This window comes from Gouania willdenowi, chromosome 13 (genome assembly GCF_900634775.1).
Source record: "Gouania willdenowi chromosome 13, fGouWil2.1, whole genome shotgun sequence".
NCBI classification, from domain to species: Eukaryota; Metazoa; Chordata; class Actinopteri; order Blenniiformes; family Gobiesocidae; genus Gouania; species Gouania willdenowi.
The window spans coordinates 13,835,372-13,860,884 of NC_041056.1; the positions used below are offsets into that span (position 1 = coordinate 13,835,372).

The 25,513-nt window shown below is 37.3% G+C and overlaps 1 protein-coding gene across 2 annotated transcripts in view; it reads right to left on the minus strand.

The window, feature by feature from the left end:
- Nucleotides 1-222: 222 nt before the first annotated feature.
- The window catches only part of LOC114474813 (neprilysin-like), a 56,422-nt gene continuing 31,131 nt past the window's right edge, over nt 223-25,513 (minus strand). The window contains exons 5-23 of one of the 2 annotated variants that reach the window (XM_028465347.1): nt 21,415-21,495; nt 20,383-20,478; nt 20,182-20,300; nt 19,981-20,046; nt 17,627-17,761; nt 16,044-16,145; nt 15,790-15,926; nt 14,734-14,827; nt 10,407-10,535; nt 7,304-7,402; nt 7,114-7,191; nt 6,828-6,931; nt 6,448-6,506; nt 6,241-6,360; nt 4,848-4,981; nt 4,408-4,473; nt 2,903-2,998; nt 2,669-2,745; nt 223-1,709 (exon numbers count right to left, since the gene is read on the minus strand). In XM_028465347.1, coding sequence (XP_028321148.1) covers nt 1,610-1,709; nt 2,669-2,745; nt 2,903-2,998; nt 4,408-4,473; nt 4,848-4,981; nt 6,241-6,360; nt 6,448-6,506; nt 6,828-6,931; nt 7,114-7,191; nt 7,304-7,402; nt 10,407-10,535; nt 14,734-14,827; nt 15,790-15,926; nt 16,044-16,145; nt 17,627-17,761; nt 19,981-20,046; nt 20,182-20,300; nt 20,383-20,478; nt 21,415-21,495 — 1,892 coding nt within the window. In that variant the 3' untranslated portion in view covers nt 223-1,609. The remainder of the gene's footprint in view (nt 1,710-2,668; nt 2,746-2,902; nt 2,999-4,407; nt 4,474-4,847; nt 4,982-6,240; nt 6,361-6,447; nt 6,507-6,827; nt 6,932-7,113; nt 7,192-7,303; nt 7,403-10,406; nt 10,536-14,733; nt 14,828-15,789; nt 15,927-16,043; nt 16,146-17,626; nt 17,762-19,980; nt 20,047-20,181; nt 20,301-20,382; nt 20,479-21,414; nt 21,496-25,513) is intronic. The other variant, XM_028465348.1, reaches the window with a different exon arrangement.

The following is a 25,513-nucleotide window of genomic DNA, read 5'->3' on the forward strand; positions in this document are numbered from 1 at the left end:
GTCATTATTCTGAAAAATGCTAACATGAATGTTGATAATGTGGCCCTCGGATTAGAAAATCACATTTTTGTGGCCCCTGCTCTTACAAGAAAAACTTTAATCTGAGCATTTTAATACATTGTTTAGCTGAGTAAAGACAGTCTCCGCTGTTGAAGCTGAGCCAAACAAATGAATGCTGTCAACTTCTCTCACAGAAAGAAAAAAAAAAACCGCACAAGTGAAAAAAATTCCAAGAACTTTAATAATACTTTTTCGTATCCTTTCATTTCCACAGATATACATACAAACTCGTACATGGAGTAGCACAACTGTAAGCCATAATAAAAAAGCTTGACAAACAGAAGGCAGCAATGATAGATGACTCACAGTGGCAGGGAAAAAAACAGACATCCAACCACGCAAATGCACACGTGAGGCTCGGAAAATATATGATAAGGGTCTGGAGTCTGTCTTTCGATTGTCAGTTCAGTGATTAATGACCAGCTGTCTTCTTAAAAGGCAACAACTTCATTTTGGTGTATTATCTTCTCTCTGCTAATGAGCAACAGCCACCTGTCTACCCCAGGAAACGTCATTTGCAATTAAACGTGGAACTACGCTTTCTAAATATGATCAAGGTTTAATACTAAAACACAAATAAATTTCCTGTTATAATTTACCTAATATAGTTTTATGTACGAGCAGTGATCACTGTTAATATGTTTATTGGCATTTTTTCAGAAAGGTGAAACGGTTTTGCTAGATCTACACAGACGTGCAAGAAGTCAATCAACATCCTTCATTTTAGAATGACAGTCTATCTCAGGGATGAGCAACTCCATCACAACGGGGGATTGTATCTGATCCGAGGGCCACATGATCGATGTCTTTGGAGCCATTCTGTAATGTGTTGTTGTTTTGTGTGTCTTTGAAGTAATTTTGTTTGTTTATGTGGTTTATGTGGTTGTTGTGTCTTGTCTTTAATTAGCCATTTTGTGCATTTTTGGATTTTCTTTGTGTGCTTTTCTGTACTTTGTGCATTCGTGTACTTTGTATATTATTTTGGGCTTCATATTTCTTGCAACTTACAATTTTTAGGGATTTTCTTGAGGGGGCGCAAAAAATTAGACTGCCAGTTGCCCATGTCAGGTCTCTCATTCTTGCATGCCTCTGTATGTATTTGAATGTGAGTGGGTGTGTTCTGTATTCATAAGCTTGTAAGTTAAGCACATTTGACAATCCACCCCTCTCCACCCAATGACTTGTACTCACACATACACACCCAGATTTAGACCAAATGAAAAGAACAAGATGAAAATGTTACAAAAACATTAATGCACAGAGTGACGGTATCAAGTGAAGAGGAGATTATTTTGGCTGAATGAATGAACCACAGTATTGGAGTTGGAGAGACAGTGCTCCGTCTGTCTGTGAAGGGGAAGTCTGCTGCTGTCCTTGGATCAAGTGCAATACTGCAGTGTCAGTCTGCCAGCCGTGGTCCACCCAGTCAAGAGCGGAATGAGGCTGCCTCTTTGCCACAGCCCCCCGCCCCCATGTGTGCTCCAACAGTCAGAGAGGTGAGGTTCTCTAGGGGGGGGACAGGGGAGGACCTGTCCCAGTGTTTTGTGGATCACCACACACGGCAGATGTTTTCAGGAACCATGTAGCTGCTTTTGTTGCAGCTGAATGCTTTGGCAAATTCTGGGAAATTTTGGAGGGAGCCTAGTACCCTGTGAAACATTAAAGGACAGTATTATGAAAAAATCACTTTATAATGGTTTTGCTACAGTGATATACATTAATTTAGCCTCATTCAGAGGGCCATAGTTGAAAAAGTTTGGTTTCCTCCATCCCTTGCTATTCCACATTTTGTAAAAAGTGAGCTCCAAATAGGTGAGTTGGAATTTTGCCCCCTTATGAGTCATAAGGGGGAAACTCCTCCTGACAATCCTCGCTCCTCCTACCCTACATAAGAATGTGAGCTCATCCCTCTCAAACTACCTCACCATGTAAAACAAACATGGCGAATGCAGGGCATTTTCACAAAAGTTTTGCTGTTTTGGACTGCATTGAACAATGGACAAATATATATTTACTACCCACATTAGAGCCTCTCAGGACCCAGTGGCTGGATTTTATCTTTGCTGGTCATGTACCAAGCAAAATTGGTAGAGTCCTGACTGGCGGGGGCTAGAAGTCTCTCCCATTGTATTTCCAAAAGTGCTCAGATAGGGTCGAACGTTATTAGTAGAAAGGTCTGGTCCCCCAATTTTCCAAAAGTCCAAATATGTGCATCTTTCCCAGGTAGTGTACAAAATGCGCCTGCTGGATGTGTTTCCCTCTATCAGGCGTAACCTTGGTCAATGGGAGTCGACGTCTGCAGACACGCCTACTCATGCATATGCATGAAGGTGGAAAAAATAGCCTGTCTTTAGGAGTGGTGATGGAAGTGACTTTTCAGATGGCAAAAACTCTGGAAAACAGGCAAGTTTGGAAAAATAAACCTCAAATACTATGTTGTTGGGGTTCTTAGAACAATTGGATGTGGGTAAAAATAGCATAACACTGGACCTTTAAGGAAAAGATTGATGGTTGGTTTTCTTATTTCAAAAATGATGCTTGGCTTCATAATACAGACATGGGTGCTATCTAGTTGATGTTGTGGAAACACTGCAGGCTTGAGTTTTACCTGAATTTTCCTGGACTGTGTACATCTACTTTAATGGAATTGACAGCTTGTTCTGGTCGATGTGTTCCACACCACACCTAGAAAATACAAAACTTGTTAGAACCTGTCAATTCAAGAAAGACATTTAACCATTAATCTCAAGCCTCAAGTTAACCATTTACTACATATTATTTACATATTATCATCCACTCATTCTCCAACACCATTCATAAAATGATCCCTATTGACTATTACCTGAGCAAAATTTAAGAAGAAAAGTTGATCATGGGTGAGGTCTATTCCAGGCAGGGGAGGCTCTTCTCCATATTGCTTCACATAGTTCTTGTAGGCCTACAGATATGACAGAACTATTTCACTATATCACAGCATATCTGCACTTTAGGTTATACGCATATTATCTGAATATTGAAAACTCATTGGCTAGTAAAATAACTGTGGTAAACAAAAAATTTTTTTAAACTTGATCATTATCATCACCAAGTCATTTTTTTAATGTGAGGGGAATACAAAGAAGTATACTGTATGATAAGGCTGCACCATTAATCGATATAAAATCGAAATCAGATTATATATTGAGGGGGATTTTTTAAAAGTCCAAATCGGAAAATTGATTATCCTGTTTAACCATGTGTAATCACGGCAAGAGTCGCTCTCCCTTTACAAACTGTTGAAAAGCAAGTTACAAACACATGTTTAACGTGATAGACCCCCCGCTACAACCTCTTCTTTTTTAAATGAGAATTTTTCTATTATTTTATCAATCCCACAGGGGATTTAACATTCTTTGCTAAAACTTTGCAGTTGCACTTTATTCCCATAATGGAAATTTGTTTCACTTGTTTCCAATTAAAAGAAAAAAAAACTTGCAATAATTAAATCCATCTTCATTCATCTTTTTTTTTTTTTTAATGAGAAAAAAAAACGACATCAGAATCGAGAATTGAGTTTTCAAATTAAAAAATCTGGATTTTATTTTGAGCTAAAATTGTGCAGCCTTACTGTGTTCCGATTAAATTTTATCACGATACTTGGGTGCCAATTTGATTCATATTAGGATTCTGATTTGACTTATTGTAATTTTAATTTCCTTATTTTCCCTGTCAAAAACAAAAAGCTGAATCATACACTTCTAGAAATAATATATTAGTCATAGTTCCAAAAAAAACCCCAAAACAGTGGACATCACAAGTCAGTTGCTCTGACATTTATTTTTTTATTTACAATGCACATGAAAGTGCAGTGTAAAAAATAACCTATGTCTACATGTGCAAACATCGAGAGGAAAAATAATTGAATCACAAAAATAAACACAGATTGAAAATTGATTCTAACTAAACAATAATAATAATGCATTGGATTTTATATAGTGCTTTATCATGGACACTCAAAGCACTCTACATTGATGTGCATTATTCTTTCACTCCACACACGGTCAATTCTGGGGAGGAACATTGTCATTTCTTTACAAAAAAAATAAATATGTTGAAATTGTATGTATCTGTATATACAATTACTTAAATCTGTTAGATAATAAGACTTTACAATCAATGAATGTTTATTACCCCCTTGTCCAAACACACAAAATCAGTTGCAACGTAATTTTCCTAATTGCGAGTGTATAATAACTAATGCCCAAGTCTGGGGAAAATGACTCATATAACACTAAGTAAGCCACAGACTGAATCTCCTCCTCTCACATCTGTAAAGCATGCCTATCAAACTAACCTCAGGCTGATTACCTGATATGCCTGCCTTATTCCTCCATTGTCGGCAATGTTCTCCCCAAGGGTGTTGTTGCCATTCAACTAGAGAGAGGATATAAAGAGAGCACAAAGCACAAAGATTGACAGAGAAATGGGGAAAAGAGAGACTCATTTTTCCTTTGTATTCCTGCAAATTACAGAAAGGAGTCTGGGATAAAGAAATATCCATTTAAAAAAAAAATCAAGATAAAAGGCACATTGTTCCAGGTAACAAAGAAAGGAAAGGGCTGGATGTGTCAAGACGAGACATTCAAAACAGAGGATAAATAGACCTAGAAAACTAGAATAGACAGATGGGATGGCAAACAGAAAAGAGCATTTACATGCGAAAAAGCAAAGTTCATGGTCACATCAAAGAAAATATCACTGGTACCATGATAATAGAGAATATTTTTTTTTATCCCGTAGGAACATACATTGAGTCCATTGGCCAAGTCCCAAGAGAAGTTCCCATATTGATCAACGATACACTTTGACAGATCCAGAAATTTCTGAGTGGAGTCTGCGGTCCACCAGTCCTTCAGGTCTCCATCTTTATCATAGTTACGGCCTAAAAAAAAACAACCACATGCACAGTCCAAGTTACAAGAAGAACAAAGTAAGAAATGTTCCATGTTTTGCAGACAGCACTCTGAAACGGCAAAGAAACAATACCACACGTTTTGATGTTAAAGTTCTCCTGACTTGACATTTAGCATGGGAGTGTATTAAAGCTGCTATTCGGAGTTTCTGAGAAACGGCTCAATGCCCCGCCCTAACCAGCTTCACTTTCTCCCATTGCCTCTGCCAATCTACCAGAAGCCACGCCTCTACTTTTCTGCACGCGCATCCCGGAACATAACAAGGTCGCATTGGGTCGCATTGATATAGGTCTATGGGTCAGGTAAGAGCCAAAATCCTATTTTTATCTGTTTGCTGTTGTGATGCGCAGCCTTGTTTCCGTGCACAGTTCCGCATTCACTTTGATTGACAGTCTCAGAAACAGGAAGTCAAAGCCTATTGGCTAGGCACACACGGCGATCGCTTCCATTTGTATAGGGGTCTACAGGACGAAGGAGGGACTTATATACATTAATGTATGTGAATGACCACCTGCAGTAAACCATAGTATATGGTATTTTTTCGCATTTCAAAAGAATCATACATAAACATAGATTTATCAGAAACTCCGGATATCAGGTTTAAGAGAAACTAAACCCCGAAACCTTTTTTCTGTAGAAAACACATTTATTTTGATATGAAGTAGTGTTATTGATTGATCATAGTCCAACTCTTGATATTTTAGTTAAAGTATTTCAATCGAGTAACAGTACTTGTTGAGTAGGAGATATCAGTACTCTTTACACCTCTGCTTCTTACATCACAAACCACCACTGTTGGCCCCGCCCCTACTATAAAAACTAGCACCTGTCTACTTGCAATCTGTGGCGAGTATTGGAATGAGAGGATTGTGACTAGAGATGTATGGTATTGTGAGTAGTGAGTAGGTAGTTAGCTTAGAATAGATTGTTCTTTGGATATTTTATAGTATAGATTGGGCATTTCTTAACTGCTCCGAGCCACACTAATAATCACAGCATTTTTTTTTTTTACATTGTTAGCCGAGACACGTCAGCCAAAACCTCAGGGTTTAGTTACTCTTTAAACCCTATAGCTGTTTTAGAAAGTGTGGGGTAAAGAGACGCTATAGTTTAAATAGCCCTACAGTGGACTGTGGAGCTGCAGGTACAATTAAAGCATTTATATCCTCAGATTAACTTGTCAAAACTGCCACAGGAAGAAAAAGAGCGACAGCGTGGAAAATCCTACCATTGTCATCAAAACCATGTGTGATCTCGTGACCGATTACCATGCCGATGCCGCCATAGTTGAGAGACTTAGCCTGGCCTTTGCTGAAGAAAGGTGGCTGAAGTATGCCTGCGGGGAATACTGACAGCAGAGTAATGAAATCCCAGTAAATGGCTATGCTCATAATAATGACTGACGAAAGTACTTGCTCATGCACATGTGAAATACCTATTTGGTTTTTGCTCGATGAGTAGAAGGCATTGACAACAGCAGCGCCTGTTACCCACCTATAAGGAACACAAACGATACATTAACAGCACCATTACAGCAATGATTGCGAAAATGTGTCACATTTAATCAAGCACATCAAATCGGCCTGCATTTATTATTAACCATGCTAATATTAGCATTCATGCTGCAGGAAGAAGAGCTCTGCAAGTGAGTGGGTGTTTGAGTGGGAGATTACAACATGCTATAGCACCATAAGCACCAGAAACACAAAAAGAGCTTCATTAATAGTGATAAAAGCCCCTCCCCACAGCAGTCTCTAAACAACAACTCTTTTTGGAGTGAGCCTTTTTATTCCTATTCCCCAGAGGAACTCTTACTCTTCTTTGTTGACTTTGACTCTCAGTTTCCGAAGGCGTTTCTTTTGCACAAACTCCTGGTTCTGTAGAATATTTTCAAAGTACTCCTCAGCACTGTAGCTCAGCTAACACCAACACAGAGCCAGGGGGGAAAAAAGTAGGATTAGCTACGATGAGAGCCATCAACACTTTGTCATTTATTCCTGAAAAAATTCCTCAAAACCAACTAGCGACCAGGATTTATTTCATAAAGGTATGTGGCTGGCAGCAGAGAACCTGCTGAGAAATGAGACGGGCGAACACTCACATCTTTGTACTCATTGTTGAGGTATTTGTCGTCCATGATGTTGCCAGAATAGCCGATCCTTTCCCGAATAGCTCGGGCCTACACAAAAGTAGACAATTTAACAAAATCCTGTCTTAGTCATCACATTCCCAACGAATAGAAAGCTTCCAAATTACATTTTCATTCCCTGGGTTATTATCATGTTTAATACCTTTTCCTCAGCCGCTGTCTTTGTCTCTGCATCCATCCAAGTCAGGTCGTCAAGGTTACTGATGAAGACCTCTCGAATATCTTTAATCATCTCCTCCATCTAACACACACGCACGGACACACGCACACACAAAGCCAAAACAGTCACAAATCTGTCTAATTTCTTTTAACAAGACTGGAAGTTTTTCTTCAAAGGTCTGTAACACAAAGTCTGTGGACATTCCATAAATGCCCTTAAACAGTGTAACTAAATCACAGAAATACAATTTAATGTATCTGACTTCATTTTAATGTATCTGAATATTACATAACTGAGAACCCCTCAAGGTTACACAACATCTGCATGGGAGTCTGTGTGCAACAGTGTGAGCAGTAGCAAAAGTGGTTATGTTACTGTAAATCAATTATTTTATTTTAGGGTTTAAAGGCAAGAAGACGATTACAACTAGAAATTCATTATAACTAAAGAGAAAAACGTCAATTTAATTTAAACCCTCACATTAAATTAAAACTATCAGTGGTTCTCTCCAATTTTTTTCTTCCATTTTGACAAATCTGTAAATCCCTTTGTCAATTATACTAATTTTATCTGAAAACACTTCATATAAGTCCATTTTATTATCTATATTTTAAGTCTAGTAGTTATATGATGTTGTGATTATAACATATTTATACATTTTATACAAACATTTATGACTAGAACATTGTATCGGTTGATATTCCTACACTGTCTTTACCTTTATGTCGCTAAAAATGGTTGTTTTATTTCTATTCTGCTTAATGGTAAATTAATATAATATCCAAAATAAAACATTTGGGGAAGTGAGAATCAAAAAAATGTGTTTTTTGCTCATGATTCAAACTGTAAAATATATGAATTTTCAATTACAAATTATTATCTAATGAGCAGAATCAGGTTTTTTTTTACAATTATTGTTTTGTCTACAGACTTACTTCGCAAAAATGTAATAATACTAGTGATACTAACACGTGATGCTAAAGTTACTAGACTAAAAATACTAAAGTGATACGGAAATGTACTTTCATCAACAGAAAAGGAACCCACATATATTTATGGCAACAGAACATTACATTAAAAGTGATTCAAATACAATCTCATTCGACAAGTGTGTTCTGGTACAGGTGAAATCTGATTCAATCCATGCAAGTGTTTATTCTCTATAGATTTTTTGCTTGATTGTTTGTTTATCTAATGGGATTAGATATTTCCTGCATTTTGGCCACTCTTATCCAGTGGTAAACATTGGCAGCCTGCACCAAATAACAGAGAAATAATGAGGACCAATAAACACAGTTCTAAATTGAACGAGCCAGATGGATGACTGCTGAATGATTGGCAATTGGACAATGAATTTGTGTGAAACAAAGGCATGGTCGAGTTATGGTCTGAGCTGCAAATTACAAAGTTGGAGGAGAAGGTCACTTTAGCGATATAATGAACTCTTGTTGGCTAAAAAAATTCTTTTGATTATATTTGGCGATGATTAATCATCAGATTTGTATATACTAAACTCTGAAGGTTAATACATTTGTGTAGAGCAGGGGTTCTCAACTTTGGGGTCAGGATCTTGGGGGGGTGGGGCGCCAGATGCCTTCAAGAAACTAAGAATATTTTTTTAACAATTGGAGCCAATTTTTGTACATTTTTACTGTTTTTCTGCAACTACACCAAACTTGTTCCATTTTAACCTATTGTCATTATCACCATACTTTTGCTCCTTTTTAACCTCTTTTCACCATAATTCATGCTTATTTTATGCCAATTTAACCACGTTCACAATTCATCATGCCCATTATTTGCCAGTTTAAACTAATTGTTCCTACTTTTAAGCCAATATTGACACTTTGAACCCTTTTTACCACTTTTCCTGTCTGTTTCTGGCCACTCTAATTTGTTACTTTTAACCAATTTCTATGGTTTTTAAAAAATCCCATTTCACCACCTTTTCCATCATTTTTGGTCACTTTCAACCCATTTTATTTCTGATTAAAACAAGGATTCATATCTTTAAGATGACTATACAGCATACTATTGCGCCAATAATAATGAACTTCCTGGATAACAGTGGATATTATTCAGATAAATGAATAAATGTGGCACTGGTTATCACACAATCATGGATGGGCCCCAAAAAGCTCTCCCCTTATAGATGGCCCTGTCTCCATATGACTGTTCTTCAATGTTCATGTCTGTGTTCAACCACCTTCAGGTACAGTAGGGGGTCCCGGTCTCTGGGACCTACATTTTGGGGGTCGAGGGCTGAAAAGTTTGAGAACCACTGGTGTAGAGAACCACATGTGATAGTCAGCGACGGGTTAACTAAAAACAGCAATGGTGATTTATTACTGCTTAGAGAGGTTTATGTGTCTTACATACAGGCCAGATATGAAACACATGCGTACACACACACACGCAGACACACACACACACACACACACACACACGCACACGCACACGCACACGCGCACGCACACACACACACACACACACACACACACACACACACACACACACACACACACACACACACACACACACACACACACACACACACACACAGTCTACATTCCTCAGGGTTTAAAGATCCATCCTCCGGAAGACAATTATTTTCCCTCTCTAAGACGCCCATAATAATGACAGATGTATGAAATCAAACACGTACAATCTGTCTCACATTCACAGTCACGTGGCGAGTCAAGTTGCAGCTACGCAGAAACACACATGCATGCATGCCTCCACGCTCACACGCACAGTTTTATGATCTACAGTGTGGGTGGTGGGATTATTCTAACAAAGAAACCTTTGGTGAGCTCTTTTTCTTGGGACAAGGCATTAATTAGCAGACATGGAAAAAAAAAAATTAAGGTGGTGAGAATGACTTACGTCAGATTTAATTTTCTTCTTTTAGTTCATCTAACCATGCTGTTTTTGTGAGGCACACACATTTCTAAGCTATATTTCAGTGAAATAGAAAAGCCTGACATCAATTAAACATACAGAAAAAGAAAATATGACAGATTTTCATCCAGGATTGAATCCATAATGAGTGATTAACATAAATCCCAGCTCCCACTCAACTAACCAGCTCTTTGCTCTTCTCAGAGAAGGCCTCGGTTACATACAGTCGTCCCACAGCGTTGTCCATGTTGTTGTTGACGTAAAGCACACACTGACGCCACACGGCTGCCTCAGACGTTGTGCCAGACAGAGCCTGCAGGGAAGATAACAACACACAAATCAATTTGTGATGCAGATAAATACTTGTCGGCATAGATTGTATGCTCAAGCTTATTGCTTATTTGCACCTATTTTATCTCCATTTTCTTTATTGATTTTGTCAACAACCATTTCTTACCTGATCCTATTCATAAGCTGTTGCTTTTGGGAGTACATTTTTCACAATAGAACACGATTGTTTTTTTCTGATCAGTGTTGGGGAACTTACTTTGGGGTTTTAATGTGTAGGGCTGCCAACTCTGTTCGTTTAGTCGACTAATTGGTCGATGCCGTCGTGGTCGACCAAGATTTTCATTGGTCGACCAGCAATGGCATCAATTTCAATACCGTAAAAAAAAAAAGTTCAGCTGCGTAGTGCGCTGTCCTCAGATCAGATCAGAGCAGAGAGGGAACACATTAAGACAGGCTTGAAACAAACATTCACTGGTAAATCAATCATTTTTCTGCACAATAACATGGATTAAATTTATATTTGATACGCGGATTATGTAAATAGATCCACTGCGGTCTCTGACACAGCGGGGCACTTTGCGCACCTGTGTTTGACGTGCGTTTGTTTCCCCGTGCACTGATGTGATGTTGACATCAACAGTTTAATAGTAAAAGCAGGCTTACCACTAAAAAAAACGTAAATATGTAATTTGTATGAGGAAAAAATAGGTTTTAATTGTTGGTTTCAGGTTGGGCTCTGATTTAAATACCTAATGTCTGTCTGACCTGTAGATTTCACTTTTGCTTTGTCAGGTTCTGGTCAAAAATGGTCTGTGTTTAAAAGCAAATCGACACCACAAAACGCCAAAACAAAATATTTGTCTCTCTTTTTCTGTCTCCTCATCCTCCTCTGCACCTGCTCATTTATTCTCAGTTTTTTTTTTTTTTTTTTTTGGTCAACTAATTGCTACATGTTGCCATAGTTTTGGTCAAACAACCATTTCCTTGGTTGACTACAGCAGTCGTAATGTGTTCTATTTTGGCAGTTACAGCCTTAAAATGTAATGTAATGTGTTTTGTGTCACATATTGCTGTTTCAAGAATATAGCTGAGTTACACTACTCTCAGTTGCTTAACACATTTGGCAAGATATGGACTAAGATGGTAGTGATGCAGTCAGGGATTTCCTTTTCCTTCTCTTTCCCCATTCTCTCGTGTTTTGTTTTGATGTTGACTACAAGCTCCTGCAGATCTTGTACACCAGTGTCCAACTTGATTTGGTGCACTTTATTAGGGGAGAGTTTGTAATTCGAGTTACTTGAATTGTAATGACTAATATATTACCATATTTTGGCTAATGAAAAAGTAAAGTTTTTTTTCTTTTTTTGTGACTTGTTACTTTTGGAATATGCGACCCCCAACACTGCTTCTAATGTAGCAACAAATCAATGTGTTTGATTGTGGACATAAAAAATGACAAATGTATATTTGTGCATTTAATGTAAAAAGAAAAAGTGCAATGCATGATGGCAAAAAATTTGATGTAATGCAAAGATTTTCTCAAAGACTTAGTAATTAGTCTCAATAAGTCAGTATTTAACTCCCATCAGTAGAGGTCGGTCGGGCGGCGGTCCTTCAGTTTTAAGGCAACCTCAGACTGGAACCATATGCCTCCATCACTGAGGTTACTTACCACCAGGGTTGGGATCAATTACATTTTTCAGTAACAATTACGTTTTCAATTACCCATGTTCAATTAGAATTCAATTATGATTACAGATTTTTCCCCAACTACAATTATTTTTTTTATCATTAGAAAGTCAATTACAATTACATTCATAATTACTTAAGTTCAATTTCAATTAATCACAATTACTTAACTTAATTAAATAACCTAATAAAAGTTAACCTTCCTCTTGTGTTAAGATTTCTGTTAGCATTTCTTATGATAACAGGTCTTAAATCAGCTGTATAATACACTGAAAACAAATATCTATCATCTGATTTCTTTCTTATCTATTGGTTACCTTGTTAGGCTTCCTAATCAATAAAAATATAGGTTTTAATATTTTTGGTGTGGGCATCTGAGCCTTTTTTGTGTCCTTTTTTTAAATGGTAAAAAGTGGGAAACCTTGATATGAAAAAGATTTTAATTGTTAACTACATATGTGTAGAACTGTACATAGAACTGTAACATGATATGCTTATGTATGTGTATTGGCATGTATGTATATATGCGAATGTATACTGTTTGTACATGTCTGCTGTATTCTGTTGTATGAAGTATGTGTATCTATATACTGTTTACACTTATGTGTAGATTTATGTGTATATATTTACCCTGAGATGTGGGGCGGTGGGAGATTGTGGGTTGTGAGAAAAACAGTCTTTTTTTTTGGTCAGTATTAGTTGTTTTATGTTTTGTAATCTACTGTGTGTGAAATATTCTCGGTCGCCCACGGAAATTAGATGTTGCATGTCAAGAGGCTTTCCACGAATACATTTCAAATTATTTTTATTAAGTATAGGGGTGAGGTAATGTGAAAGGACATGGTTCATAGTTTCATGAGCTGCAAAAAATAATAGGCCAGCACTTTATATGAAAATGAGCAGCTGATTTGAGTTGTATTGTTTAGGATTTCTCTTAAACTTAATACAAAAGGGTGGTTCCTAAATCTTCTTCTATCTTCATATTTCAGTTGCCAAAATCCTCATTATTTAAAACACAGCAGGGTTTCCCATTTCATTATTTAATGTCTGTAATTAATGTCATATTTCCCTTTTTACTGACACGCATCAGCAAAATTACAGGAATTCTTTTAATGAGAATCAGAAAATGCAGCTACAGTAAAATGGGACATAATAAATCATTGGATAAGGACCAGAGGGATAAAAATCTAGAGTGAGTGAGGAATCTGTAACTCTGACTATTAAGTGCATATTTTATTAGGGCTTTGTGCTTTAATACAAGGACAGTATAACAGTCTAAGAGTAGATCTTCTCTTGCCCTTCACTCAGATCTCATCCCAGGTTACGACAGAGAAACTAGTCGAGCATGAGAAAAATACAATCCTGTTCCATTTTTGAGTGACTTCTTTATGACAGGTAGATTTATCACAGAAAAGCAGATAATTTCTATATTCAAATCTACAATGTTTTATTTTTATTTTTTGCTGGTCAAAGAGAGATTACATTAGAAATATTAACCCTGTTTACTAACCTCTGTGAGGAAAATGTAACGTTTTCCCTTTGGTTATAGAAAGACGTTCTTAAAACCGTTAAGAAACAGCATACATTGTACATATAGAAATGATAATGCATTTTAATTAAATAACAAATATTTATTACCCAATTACCCTACAATGATCAAAGTATCATGATCTTTGCGGGGTAACTGAGTCAAATTTCATAAAGATCCGCCAATTACGAACGAAAATTACCCTGGCAAGAGCCAGATTGATGTGCAGATCTCCCTCTAACTCGAGTTCTCCACATCAATCTGGATCTGTGTCTGGTGAATCCTTTCTGAACCAGGGAGGGACATGAACAGAATGCCGATTGGGTGAAGCGCCTGTCCACCATGATTTGTTGTAGCCAATCACACTGTAACAAATTATGATGTCATCATCAGCATGCGGCGCAGAGATGCTGCTACAACAACAACAAATAAGGCTCCGCTGATGAAAACTTACGTCTTTACCGTCCAAAAATGCACAAAGCTCCTCTCGCTGTTGCTCTTTCAAAAAGGAAATGCTGGATTCTTCTACAACTGAGTTTATTGCAGCTTCTACACGATCATCCTCCTGCGTCGACATCTTTCTGTTTTGATTTGGAGCTATGCTAATAGCGATAGCCCAGCTATTTTCTCTCCCCGCAACTGTGCATGCGCCAGTTTTGCTTTGGTGCTTCTGCCTTCGTCACACCCGGGTATCCCGCCCAAAATACAACACTGCCTCATGATTGGTACAAATCGGTTCGGTTCGGTCTCAAAAGGCAAAGGCGGGAGCAGCACAAGATGCATTCTGGTGTTTGTGAACACTAGGAGAATCCATCTTGCAGGCAAGTATAAGGGTTAATTTATAAGAGCTGTTTTTGTTTGATAAATAAACCACCAGGGGAACATTCACTCTTCTTTCTGTCTTAGATCGTTCTGCATTCTGCTATTTACTGTTACCTAATAACCTTAGTTATTTTCTGTAAAGAAATGTACTAAAGCTGTTGTACATTCTCAGTGTTCTTACCTTACGAAAGGCTTTCTTGGTGTCTCTGTAAGCTCTACTCAGGCCGACCACCATGTTCATAGTAAAACGCCACACCATGTAGTTCTGCAGGTCTCTGAGATGAGAGAAATCACCCATTAATAATTTTAAAACAATACACAATCATTCCAAGCAAACATACATACATCCACAAACACATCATAATTCAAACCAGGGCCCAGTTATTCAAAAGTAATCAGCTCGGATAATGGATAACGAATTGGATTAAATTTTGAAAATGGGTTTTTCAAAAGAAAAAAAACGGATTAAGTAATGTAATTAGATCAAACCTTCAGTTGTGTTTTTCAAACTTTTTAGTAGGATTGGGAATACTTTGATCCAAAAAATCTGGATTAAACTGATCCCTTCAGAAGGGTGGATTCAATGTGGATTTCAGTCCCAAAATGTAATGAATCTTTAAAAGTGTATCAGATAATACTATATTTGGATCATGCAGTATAGCCTACAGTATATCCAATTTATTCATACATTTTTTCATCTGTCAGGCTACAGTGATTAAGTAGGCTATGAAGGATTCAGCCTTTCAGTATAGTTCTACAGTAAAGTGGCTAATACTGTATATCTAATTCTGTCACTAATTGAAGTAAATTCATCATCATAATCAACAATGCATGTAATGATAAAACAGGATAAGAAAGCAAAAGCAATGGCATCACTGGTTTTTGAAATTCGAAACAAATCCAAATCAGAAATAGTGTCTAACTATTTTGCTTCCCTAGTTGCACGTGCTGTTTGCTGGTTCTGGTTCTAGCAGAATGCAGGAGGTTGGTCAGGATCTCCAAAAGCTTGAATCGTCCTTCATCAATCAAAGATGAGCACTGGTTTTCAGATTTTGGTGATCCTGAAAAGTTTCTATTCGGATCGGATTGATCCAATTCGATGTTGCTTTGAAAAACCGACTCAGAAGTAGGATGGATTACGTGATTGTGGATAACAGAAAAAGGATTACCAAATCCGGATCCATTTTATCTGGATTAAGCCTTTTGCAAAACCAGGCCCATAGTCATTGTAACGCACCTCTTAGTGTATTTGGCCAACACTTGGTTGAGTCTTCGGTAATAGTTTGGAGAGTAATTTATGACTTTCTCCGTGTCAGAAACACTGATGTTGACTGCACCCATGATCTTAGCTGTGAAGTAAGTCCAGTTAAATACCTTCAGGGTCAGAGAGACAGGCCATGTAGAAAAAAGACAATACACAAAAGAAAATGGAAAAACAAGGTGAGAAACACACAACAGCAACCACAAAACGAGAACAGAGTTTATGTATACCTTTGATTCAACCTCTAGGGTGAAATTAGTGTTTAGGTCTCCAAGTTCCATCTTGTTGTAAAGCAACACTGGGCTGTTGCGGTCCTCAGGGGTATCGGTTGCCTTGAAAAAGAGCAGAACAGGATAAATGAAATGCAGGAACGGCAGTCACAACATTCTGCCGTTTCCTGACTTATGTGTACAAGAGCAGAAGCTTCAGATTTTTCTGTATCGAGCATATTTGGTGCCCCGAGCATTCAGGTCTTTATGTCACTTCAGTGCTGTGGTTGCCTTGTAAAAATCCAGCAGAGGAGCAGTTGATTGTTGTTTTTTCCAGCAAATAGAGCAGTTAAGAGTAAGAAATCCACAGTCTTGTTGTTTGTTAGAAAAATAAATAAATAATGTCGTGGGAAGATTAAAACTGTCCAAGTTAGAAACTCAGGGCATCTTTGGATGACTGAGAAAGCAAATGTCAAAGCAGAAAGTACAAAGTGATCATTTAACCCTCCTATTATGCTCAAATATTACACATTTTACCCTGGGGTCAATCTGACCCCAGGGATATTTGCCTCCAGGAAAGGATTTTCAGAAAATTGTTGACCAAGTTTTTGTGTCAGATATTTGTTGAATACATACAGCATATAACCCATTGATAATGAAACCTTTACCTGCTTTCTAGTGCCACCATCAGTCTTATAGTATATGAACCCTATTGGTTGTAGTGATGATATGACATTTCCTGCTGCACCACCATCAGGTCAAACTTTCAGTTTTAGAGTTAGTGTATCTTAAAAAAAATGGCATCCAAATATTTTCTAATTCGGGGTGCACATTCATGACTAATGAACTATATCGATTGATGTTGATAACCCCCCCTTTCCTCTCATAAACATATCTATTTACTATTTCAACCCTCAAAATCAGGGTCCTCCACACAAAATCACAGTCCTCTGTCTCAGGCACATTTGCCTCTACATCACTTTCACTGTGAAAGCGCTGTTCCAAAACCTCATTGACAATAAACCTTTTCCTCGAGGACATTTTCAAGAGAGAGAGAAAGCGTGCAGATTGCAATGCAAAGAGCACACCGATGAATGATTTGGATAAAAGGCTGCCTTGCAAGCTTTTATATGTTTGCTCCTCCTTTAATTTGCATGAACTACCAATGTCCTTGTGGCTCAGGATTTCTAAGTTTTACTTTGGCAGGTGTGATTAGAAGGTCACACTTTCACACACAGATACAAACACATTCATGCCCAAATTGACTCCAAGGATAATAGAAGGGTTAAATAATCAGGGTGTGACCAGATTAAGCTTTTAGCCTTTAAAATGTCAGTAAACTTCTCTATATGCATTGTACGCTTAGGGTAACCAGTGTTCTCTCTATTGCAAAGCTTTGCCCATACAGGTATGTTAAAAGAAGCACCACAGACAGAAATAAATTAGGTTTACAGCACAAACAAAAAGCTTCAATAATAATAATAATAATAAAAATAATAATAATGTTATCCTTCATCCACTCCTGCATGCATGTATTTTTTAAATGCATGTCTTTCTAAACAGTTGTATTCTAAAAAAAAATGTGTGTACAAATTCATGCTTACATTAGCAATGTCTTTTTCCAGGTCCATAACTCGTGCAACATCTTCTCTGATGCGGGTGTCGCTGGTGTTAAGGCCGCGGTCAAAGCGAATCAGCTTAGCCAGATCAACCATGAACTGCTCGTAGGCCCGACAAGCCTATAAAACACACACACACACACATACTCATTAAATGAATTACAGCGGTGTATAACCACTTGGAATGTATTCAGTGTCCGTTAACTGGTACACATAAACTGAGGCAGCCTTAAACTAGGCCCACATCGCTGCATGCATATCAATTAGGATCTAACAGCTAAGTAGAACAGTAAATCAAAGATATGCTGTCTAAATTGACATATAACAATTCAATTTAGCTTCTTGTTTTTTTCTGTCTTCTTTTTCATTTGAAAAAATACAATTGTTAATGTAATGTCCATAACGTACAAATATTTTAAGTCCCATAAAACACAGTGACTGTACTGAATATATATATTAATTCATTTGTTGTTCTTTTAAAAATACAAGTTTTTTTTGTCAAGTCATGTGACCTGTTTTTGGATTGGTTCTTCTTCTCTTGCACAATTCTTCTTCACAATGTAAATGGTGAAGCGACACTGCGCCCAGCAGTTCATGCATAGTACTGCAGCAAAAACTAAGCAAATAGCGGCCGCCGGCCTGATTTCATCATTAATTTACAACAATGAACGACACGTGACATCAACGCAAATTTTTGTAGTCAACATGATCAAATATGTTACTTATCATTTTTGCATTATTGTATATGTTACACACATTGTGGTTGGTGCAAATCTTGAGACGGTCTGTATATTTAATTCTTTCTTCTTTTGCCCCCCTGGAAAGAATATCAAACTCTGCCTATGACTTTGGCTAATATTTAGACATTTTCATTAAAGTTTGATTAACTCATTCACTGCCATTGATGTACATATACGTCATTTCAAATCCAAATGTTCACTGCCACTGACGTATATGTACGTCAATTGTATTTTTCAATGGGGGTTGCTAGGAGATACTATGACGGAGCTCTCCCTTGAATATTAGCCTTGTAATATGATGTAGTGACCAACTGGTGCCATGTAGGTGGCAGCAGTGCACCTTTGGATGGGAGATTAGCCGTGATGGGCAGAGGTCAGAGGGAAAATGGTGCTAGGAGAGAAGACGATGAAGCTCACAGCAGCACACATTCGAGCAGAACATGTGTGGACCTAAGTCGACTATTGAGAGTGTTACGATCGTGAGAAAAAAGGATCAACAACCCGGACCAAATGGTGCGACTCGGCATGTCAGGGAGGAGGTTGAAGTTGCGTGTATAAAGACTGAGGGGGGGACATGGAGGAAGCATACTGTAAGGCTACCATACAACTCTGACCCAAATAGCAAAATAATAAAAATTTTGCCATCAAAAGCTTGGTTTCTTTTGTTTTATAGAAGGAAACCAATGTTCAGATGTTTGAGGTGTCACTAAAGCAAAAACATATGGCCTCAAAGTCACTGACAGGTTGATTTTTCCACAAAAAGGCTGTTTTCTCAGCTTTTTGCTCAGAAACTGGCATTTTGTGCAAAACTTGCCTATATTCAACTGATAATTACGGAAGAACGAGACAAGCTATAAACAAAGTAGAGAGTCTGTTCTTTCAGAATCTGGTTTCAGATTTAACATAGTCATAGTACAAAATATTCTGTGGGTCTTCAAAGATTAGCCAAAATGCTCTAAAATGGCTGGCAGTCAGGGGGAGCTGTTCTGAAAATAGCTAGCAGCCAATTAGTTAAAATCTTGTTACATGCATACACTGCCGGTCAAAAGTTTTAGAACACCCTAATTTTTCCAGTTATTTATTGCAATTCAAGTCGTGCAAGCCCATTGAATTACTTGATATGGTACAAAGGTAAGTACTGAACAGCCAGAGGTTAAAAAAAGGTGTGGTTACCTTAAACTGAAAAATAATGTACATTTCAGAATTATACAAATCATTTCAGGGAACACAAAGTGGGTTAACAATTTAAAGCTGTTCTGAAGTAATGAAGGTTGAAATAGCCTTGAAAGCTGGTGCTACTAATTCCTACAGGTGTTCCAACTTACTTGGTTACTTCCAACCCCCTCTGTCTGCATAAAAGCAGTGTTGGAACACACTGTGGTATCAGACCCTCATGAGCATCAGCTAACAGTATTGTTCATGGATTCCATGATTTCCTTTTTCAACTCAAATTGCTTATTTGTTCTATGCTTTCATTTCAGAGTGCAATGACACAATAAACTGAATAATCTTCAGTGAAAAACTGTAAAAAGTGTGGTGTTCTAAAACTTTTGACCGGTACTGTATATATAACTTTAGTACTGTATACAGTCCTCTTACCTCAGCATATGGCCCATTGCATGCGTAATAATCTCTGGACATAAGACCAAGGCTTGTCTGGTCAAACTGAAAAAAAAGTGAAGAAAATAAAATTGTTTTTGTTTTTTTCATTTTTAAAATAATCGAAAATGTTATATATAATTGGTGAGATGGTTGATTTTAAATTTCAAAGGAGTCTAATAATTAGAGGAGCACACCCACATGAATGATGTGTGCATTTGAGTCTCGGTCATCAGTGCCAACAAAAGAGTTCACCAAAACAGGAGTTCCATATTTTTCATTTAACTTGGCAATGACATCTTCCAATCTCCACATTTCTCCTGAAGAAATAAGACAGAAGCGGTGACGGTGAAATTATATACATAACATTTCCTAAATGCTACCATTAAAAAGAGACTCTACCATAGGTAGCCTCCCAGTTATCCACAGCTATCGGCCAGTCAAGCACATCAGGCAGCATGTCGAGTAAAGGAGTGCCTCCTCGGAGCTCAATCAAAGCTTAAAAAAGAACAAAACAGACAAGTCATACTCTTTATTATTAAAATTAATCTCTTTAAAAATTCAGATGTTAAAATGTTTTTATTTTCTTACATTGTTTTATAATTTTTGAAAATGAGCAAGGGCGTCAGTTTGTTTTGGAAAGTGTGTGTGGGGTGGTATCTAAAATCATTTTTCATGTGATTTTCTCTTTTACTTAAAAGTATGCATTTTAATGATATTTTTGACTATCATTAATTAGTAGGGGAAGCACTGAAAATACACTGAAATTAAGTTAAGATTCAATTATTTGCTCTACATTCCAAAACAATCTCTTTCTTTAAAAACAAAAAATGCATATGTAAAAATGTATGGAAATATTTATTTATTTTTTGGGATTTCAGTATAAAGTGAAACATTTGGCTATGTTTGGTGTTTTCAAGCTTTAGGGGGGTTGAAATTGTTCAAAAATAAATACAGACCACGTGCTTGTTTTTATTTCAGAACAATTTCCTTCTTTAATGTTTTTTTTCTCCCTAATAATAAAAAAAAAAATTCACAGCTGCTCACCTCCTTTACCTGTTTCCAAAACAAATAAACTTAGTGGTAAAAAACACATTGTAAATAAAATATGTGTGACTGTACATTTATCACAGAGTGTTAAATGGTCTACTCATGTATGGTGCGGGAAAAATAACCCTTGACAAAACGTGGGGGATACATCCCCCTGTACCCCTAAACTGACGCCTATGCTACTGAGTAATGCTAACTATTAAAGACAGTATAGTCCTACTCTGACTTATACAACTATTTATTTATCTATTGAGTATTGATTTACACACAGTGTTGACATTTCGCCAATACAATCAGCGGATATGACTGATTAACTTTCATTGGTGCTCAGGACCATCAAAGACACAAAGAGGAATGATGGACATCCTGTTTTTGCTGACTCACTCTCATTGGTGCAGGATCTGTAAAGGGTCTTAGCCTTGGTGAGAGCGTCTGCTTCCCCTTCCACTGAGTTCTCAAGGACACCTACAAATAGGGCAGAAAAACATAGGAAGCATGAAGGAAATACCCACAAAGTTCAGAAAAGCACACGTAAAAACCACTGGGTTTAAATTCAGGGCTTTTTTCTTCACAGTAGATGCTAGCTGTTATCCAAGTGCAGTTAATCATTCTTATTTAAGGCATGCTGTCTTTTTTTCATGTCAAAAAATGACATGTTTCAATTTGCAGCCTAGCAATATGTACAGTAGCAACTAACGTTAGCATAAAAATGAAAACAAGTGCGTTTAAAAGGAAAAGACAACAAAGTTGTGCAGAACAAAACCAGAAAATCTACTCAATTGTATTTCAGTAGCAAGATTTAAGGTTTATGTGTAGTAACAGTTTAACTGAATGACACTTTGAAGAGAAAAGTAGATTCGCATATTAAATATAATGCAGCCAAGGAACAACGAAGTTGAAAAATCTGGGTTTTATTTTCGCCAAAAAGAAACCTGAACAAAGCCGCTGACAAAAATACCACAAGTATTATGTATGTATATATATATATATATATATATATATATATATACACACACACACACACACACACACAAGTTATAGGGCTTAAAAGAGTTCAACCAAACATAACTCGATTACAAGGAGCAACAAACCATGGTGTTACAATTAACACACAAGTGGAGACTTACACGATATATATTGGATGCTGCGCCCATCAAACTCAAAGACAAAGAAAATCAGCTTTAACATAAATTAATTGACAAAGTTAGGTAAACTAAATGCATGCACTTCACCTACAGTAGATACTATGGCCCTCATTTATCAACATTGGTGCACATTTGGTCGTACACAGGACCAACTTGTGATTCATAACATTCGTATCTGACCAATTCCAGCTTACAAATGATCGGATGTTGACAAATGTGGATGAATTTGATCGTCATTAACTTGAACTTCCTGGTTCAGAGGCCCCGCCCACTAAGGTCAAACAAACACTGGCAAGAAAAGAAATCCTCACATCTGAGGTGGAGCAAAACAAAGATGTGCTTTTTGATCGTGTGAAAATTGGACTTAAAAGGTGTAGTTTTGCGGAATTTCTGTTCTCTCAATTTGGGCCCAAGAGGGGCATGTGTCGATTTCTCCAGCCAACCAACAGTAAAGCTCAACAATATTACAAGCCCAATAGTAGTAAATACAATCTGACAGTGCAGTTCCATTCAAGTTATCTGATAACTGGAATAGAAGACGAGGGGTTTGACACATAGAGTAATGCCGTACCTTGTGATAGCTACGACCCCATCCTCCCCCCGAAGCCAAATAGCCACAGGTTCTACTGCCAGAGCAAATAGGAGGGGGGAGAGGGGGCATCCGTGTCTGGTACCACGACAAAGAACAAATGAGGATGACCTCACCCCATTTGTAAGAACACAAGCAGTTGGAGAATCATAAAGCAGCCTAATCCAAAATTTGATAAAATGTAAAGCAAGTACTTCCACTCAACCCTATCAAAAGCTTTGTCAGCATCCAACAAAATCACCCCCTCGGGCACGTCGGACCCGGGGAAGCTAATAATGTGAAGAAGTCGTCTGGTATTAAATGATGAGTTTTGCCCAGCCATACACCCAGTCTGGTCTGCAGAGATCAGCGTAGGCAAAGACTGCTGCAAACGCATTGCCAGGACCTTAGCCAAAATTTTCTGATCCACATTTAAAAGACGACACACATAGATTTACCATTTATATCAATATCAGTTGTATGCAGGCTTTAGGCAATAAATAACACATTTAAAGAAATTAACAAAACCCTTTAAAGAAAGCCTTAAATTACTAAATGTTGTCTCTTGTCTGTGTATATTATGCCTTTGGCATATTTCACATATACTTCATCATATTATTGATGATGTTTAAGGTATAATTTACATTTTAAAAGCATGAATGATACACAGCAGTGTTAACCCCGGTCCAGCAGAAGCAGCGCTGCACTCGTGTGTGTGTGTGTGTGTGTGTGTGTGTGTGTGTGTGTGTGTGCGTGTGCGTGTGTGCATCGTTGAACCGTTCCTGCTTGGAGAGTAGCAGAGTTTACCAGCGGGGTTATACAGTATTCCGTGAAAGGAAAACCAAAAAAGTGGTGTCAGTAATAAGATTGGCTTTTTGGGAATTCAATTAATTTGGTTTCATTAGTTTTAATAATCAGTTTTGATCTGTTCTGATGTGTCTGCTATTGCTTGAATGAGGTTAGTTTAATATTATTTTCAGTTTCAGTTATATTAGGCTTTGCGGCACAGCAAATCCAAACACTCAGATTTGCAAACACAAGGTCAGACCTGACGTGAGATCTGATTGTAGCGTACGATCACGTCACAATTGATAAATACCAAAGCTTGCGTGAATATAGAAGTACGCCTGCTATACACAGATCGGAAAGGATGAACGTTTGATAAATGAGGGCTGTTATGATATCTAAATACAAATACACAATATAATAAAGTGTGTAGTGTTAACTTTTAAGTGACTAAAAATGAGAATAACTGAGCAGGGGATTGTGATGTGGATGAGCTTGTGCAGCTTAACTTTCAATGTATGGCTGTGGCCATCACAGCTATGTTTAGAAGTAGGTAACAGTATCACTTTGACTAAACCAACAGGTTTCAGTCATATCATTAGTCGGTAAACTTTACAGGAATACATTTACATAAGTCTACCTTTGAAAAAAGTTAGAAAAAAACATGCCTTTAAATCTTGCATTGAATTAAATGTCATTTTAAAAAATGGAGAAGTGCTTGTAGGCTACAAAGCAATAGCTGCTATGCAGAATCCCTGCCTAGAGCTGTGTATGGTCAGTGTAAACTGGTAAATAAAAGATTAAACATGAATGTTTTATTAGCTACACGGGGGAAAAAAAACAAAAACATTAAAGGTTTAGCTGTCAACAATATTCTTATCACATAAACACAACTGAAAAACGACACACTTATTTTGATATGTGGTTAATACAACACATCCACTCAGCATGCTAACAGATAACGTTATTTGAAAGAGGCTTTGGCTAATGTGTAGTTAAAATAAAAATCAAGCACCAGCATCAAAAGCTGTAGCTGTAACAGACCATTTAAAAACAAGAGTGAACACCAACGCTCATTTGAATGCCTGCCTTTATTACCTTTCCCCACATCTGCTGTGCACATATGGACACCAGTTAGCTCAGCCTCAGGCTGCACAGTGTTTTCAGGTAGATCTCTAATCAAAATGAATAATAATCCTTTAACAGTGAACATGCTTGGCAGAGGGGGGAATAAGCCAATGGGTCCAATGCACCTTTCCTGTGCTACTTTGAGGCACAGAGCTTTAAAGTTAAACAAGTCCTTCAGGAGCAGCTGTCAATTTTGGCAGTTAATATTAAAAAGAGCCTAAATGAACTGCCTCATTATTAAGTCTCACATTCAACACCTACAGTGTCAATTTTTCACTGAAAACTGTCTATGAATGATAAGTAAGTAAGTAGTATGTGCGCTGTGAAGCTCACGTCGACTCATGGTGTATATTAAGGTAGAGGAATATGGTGTTATTGTCCATAAGGTTTTTTAAAAAAAACAAAACATTTTTGTCTTTATAACAAAGACTTCAAAATAAATCTGAAATCAATGGTGACTCAAGTCAATCACCTTTATTATGCATTATGGCAATCCCTCCTAGAAAATCTCATATATACCTTCATAAAATCTATCAATCATTGAAACAATGACAAAACATTGCCTCCTCGAAATAACAAGAAACTCAAGGCTTACGGAACATGAAATAATCATCAGTATATACACTTCAATAAACAACTGTGAAAGATATCATTCCATCATCCCATGTTGACTTTGAGCTTTATTCTGTCTGTTGTCTGTGCAGACGGGAGGTGATGAGGTGTAGACCAGAATGATGGAAGACTATCCACATATCCACTCTCCATGTACTTAAATAATAAGAAATACAATAAGAGTTATATATTGTCATTTTAATGCACGTATTCATCAAAAAGTAAAACTGAAATATTCAGAAGG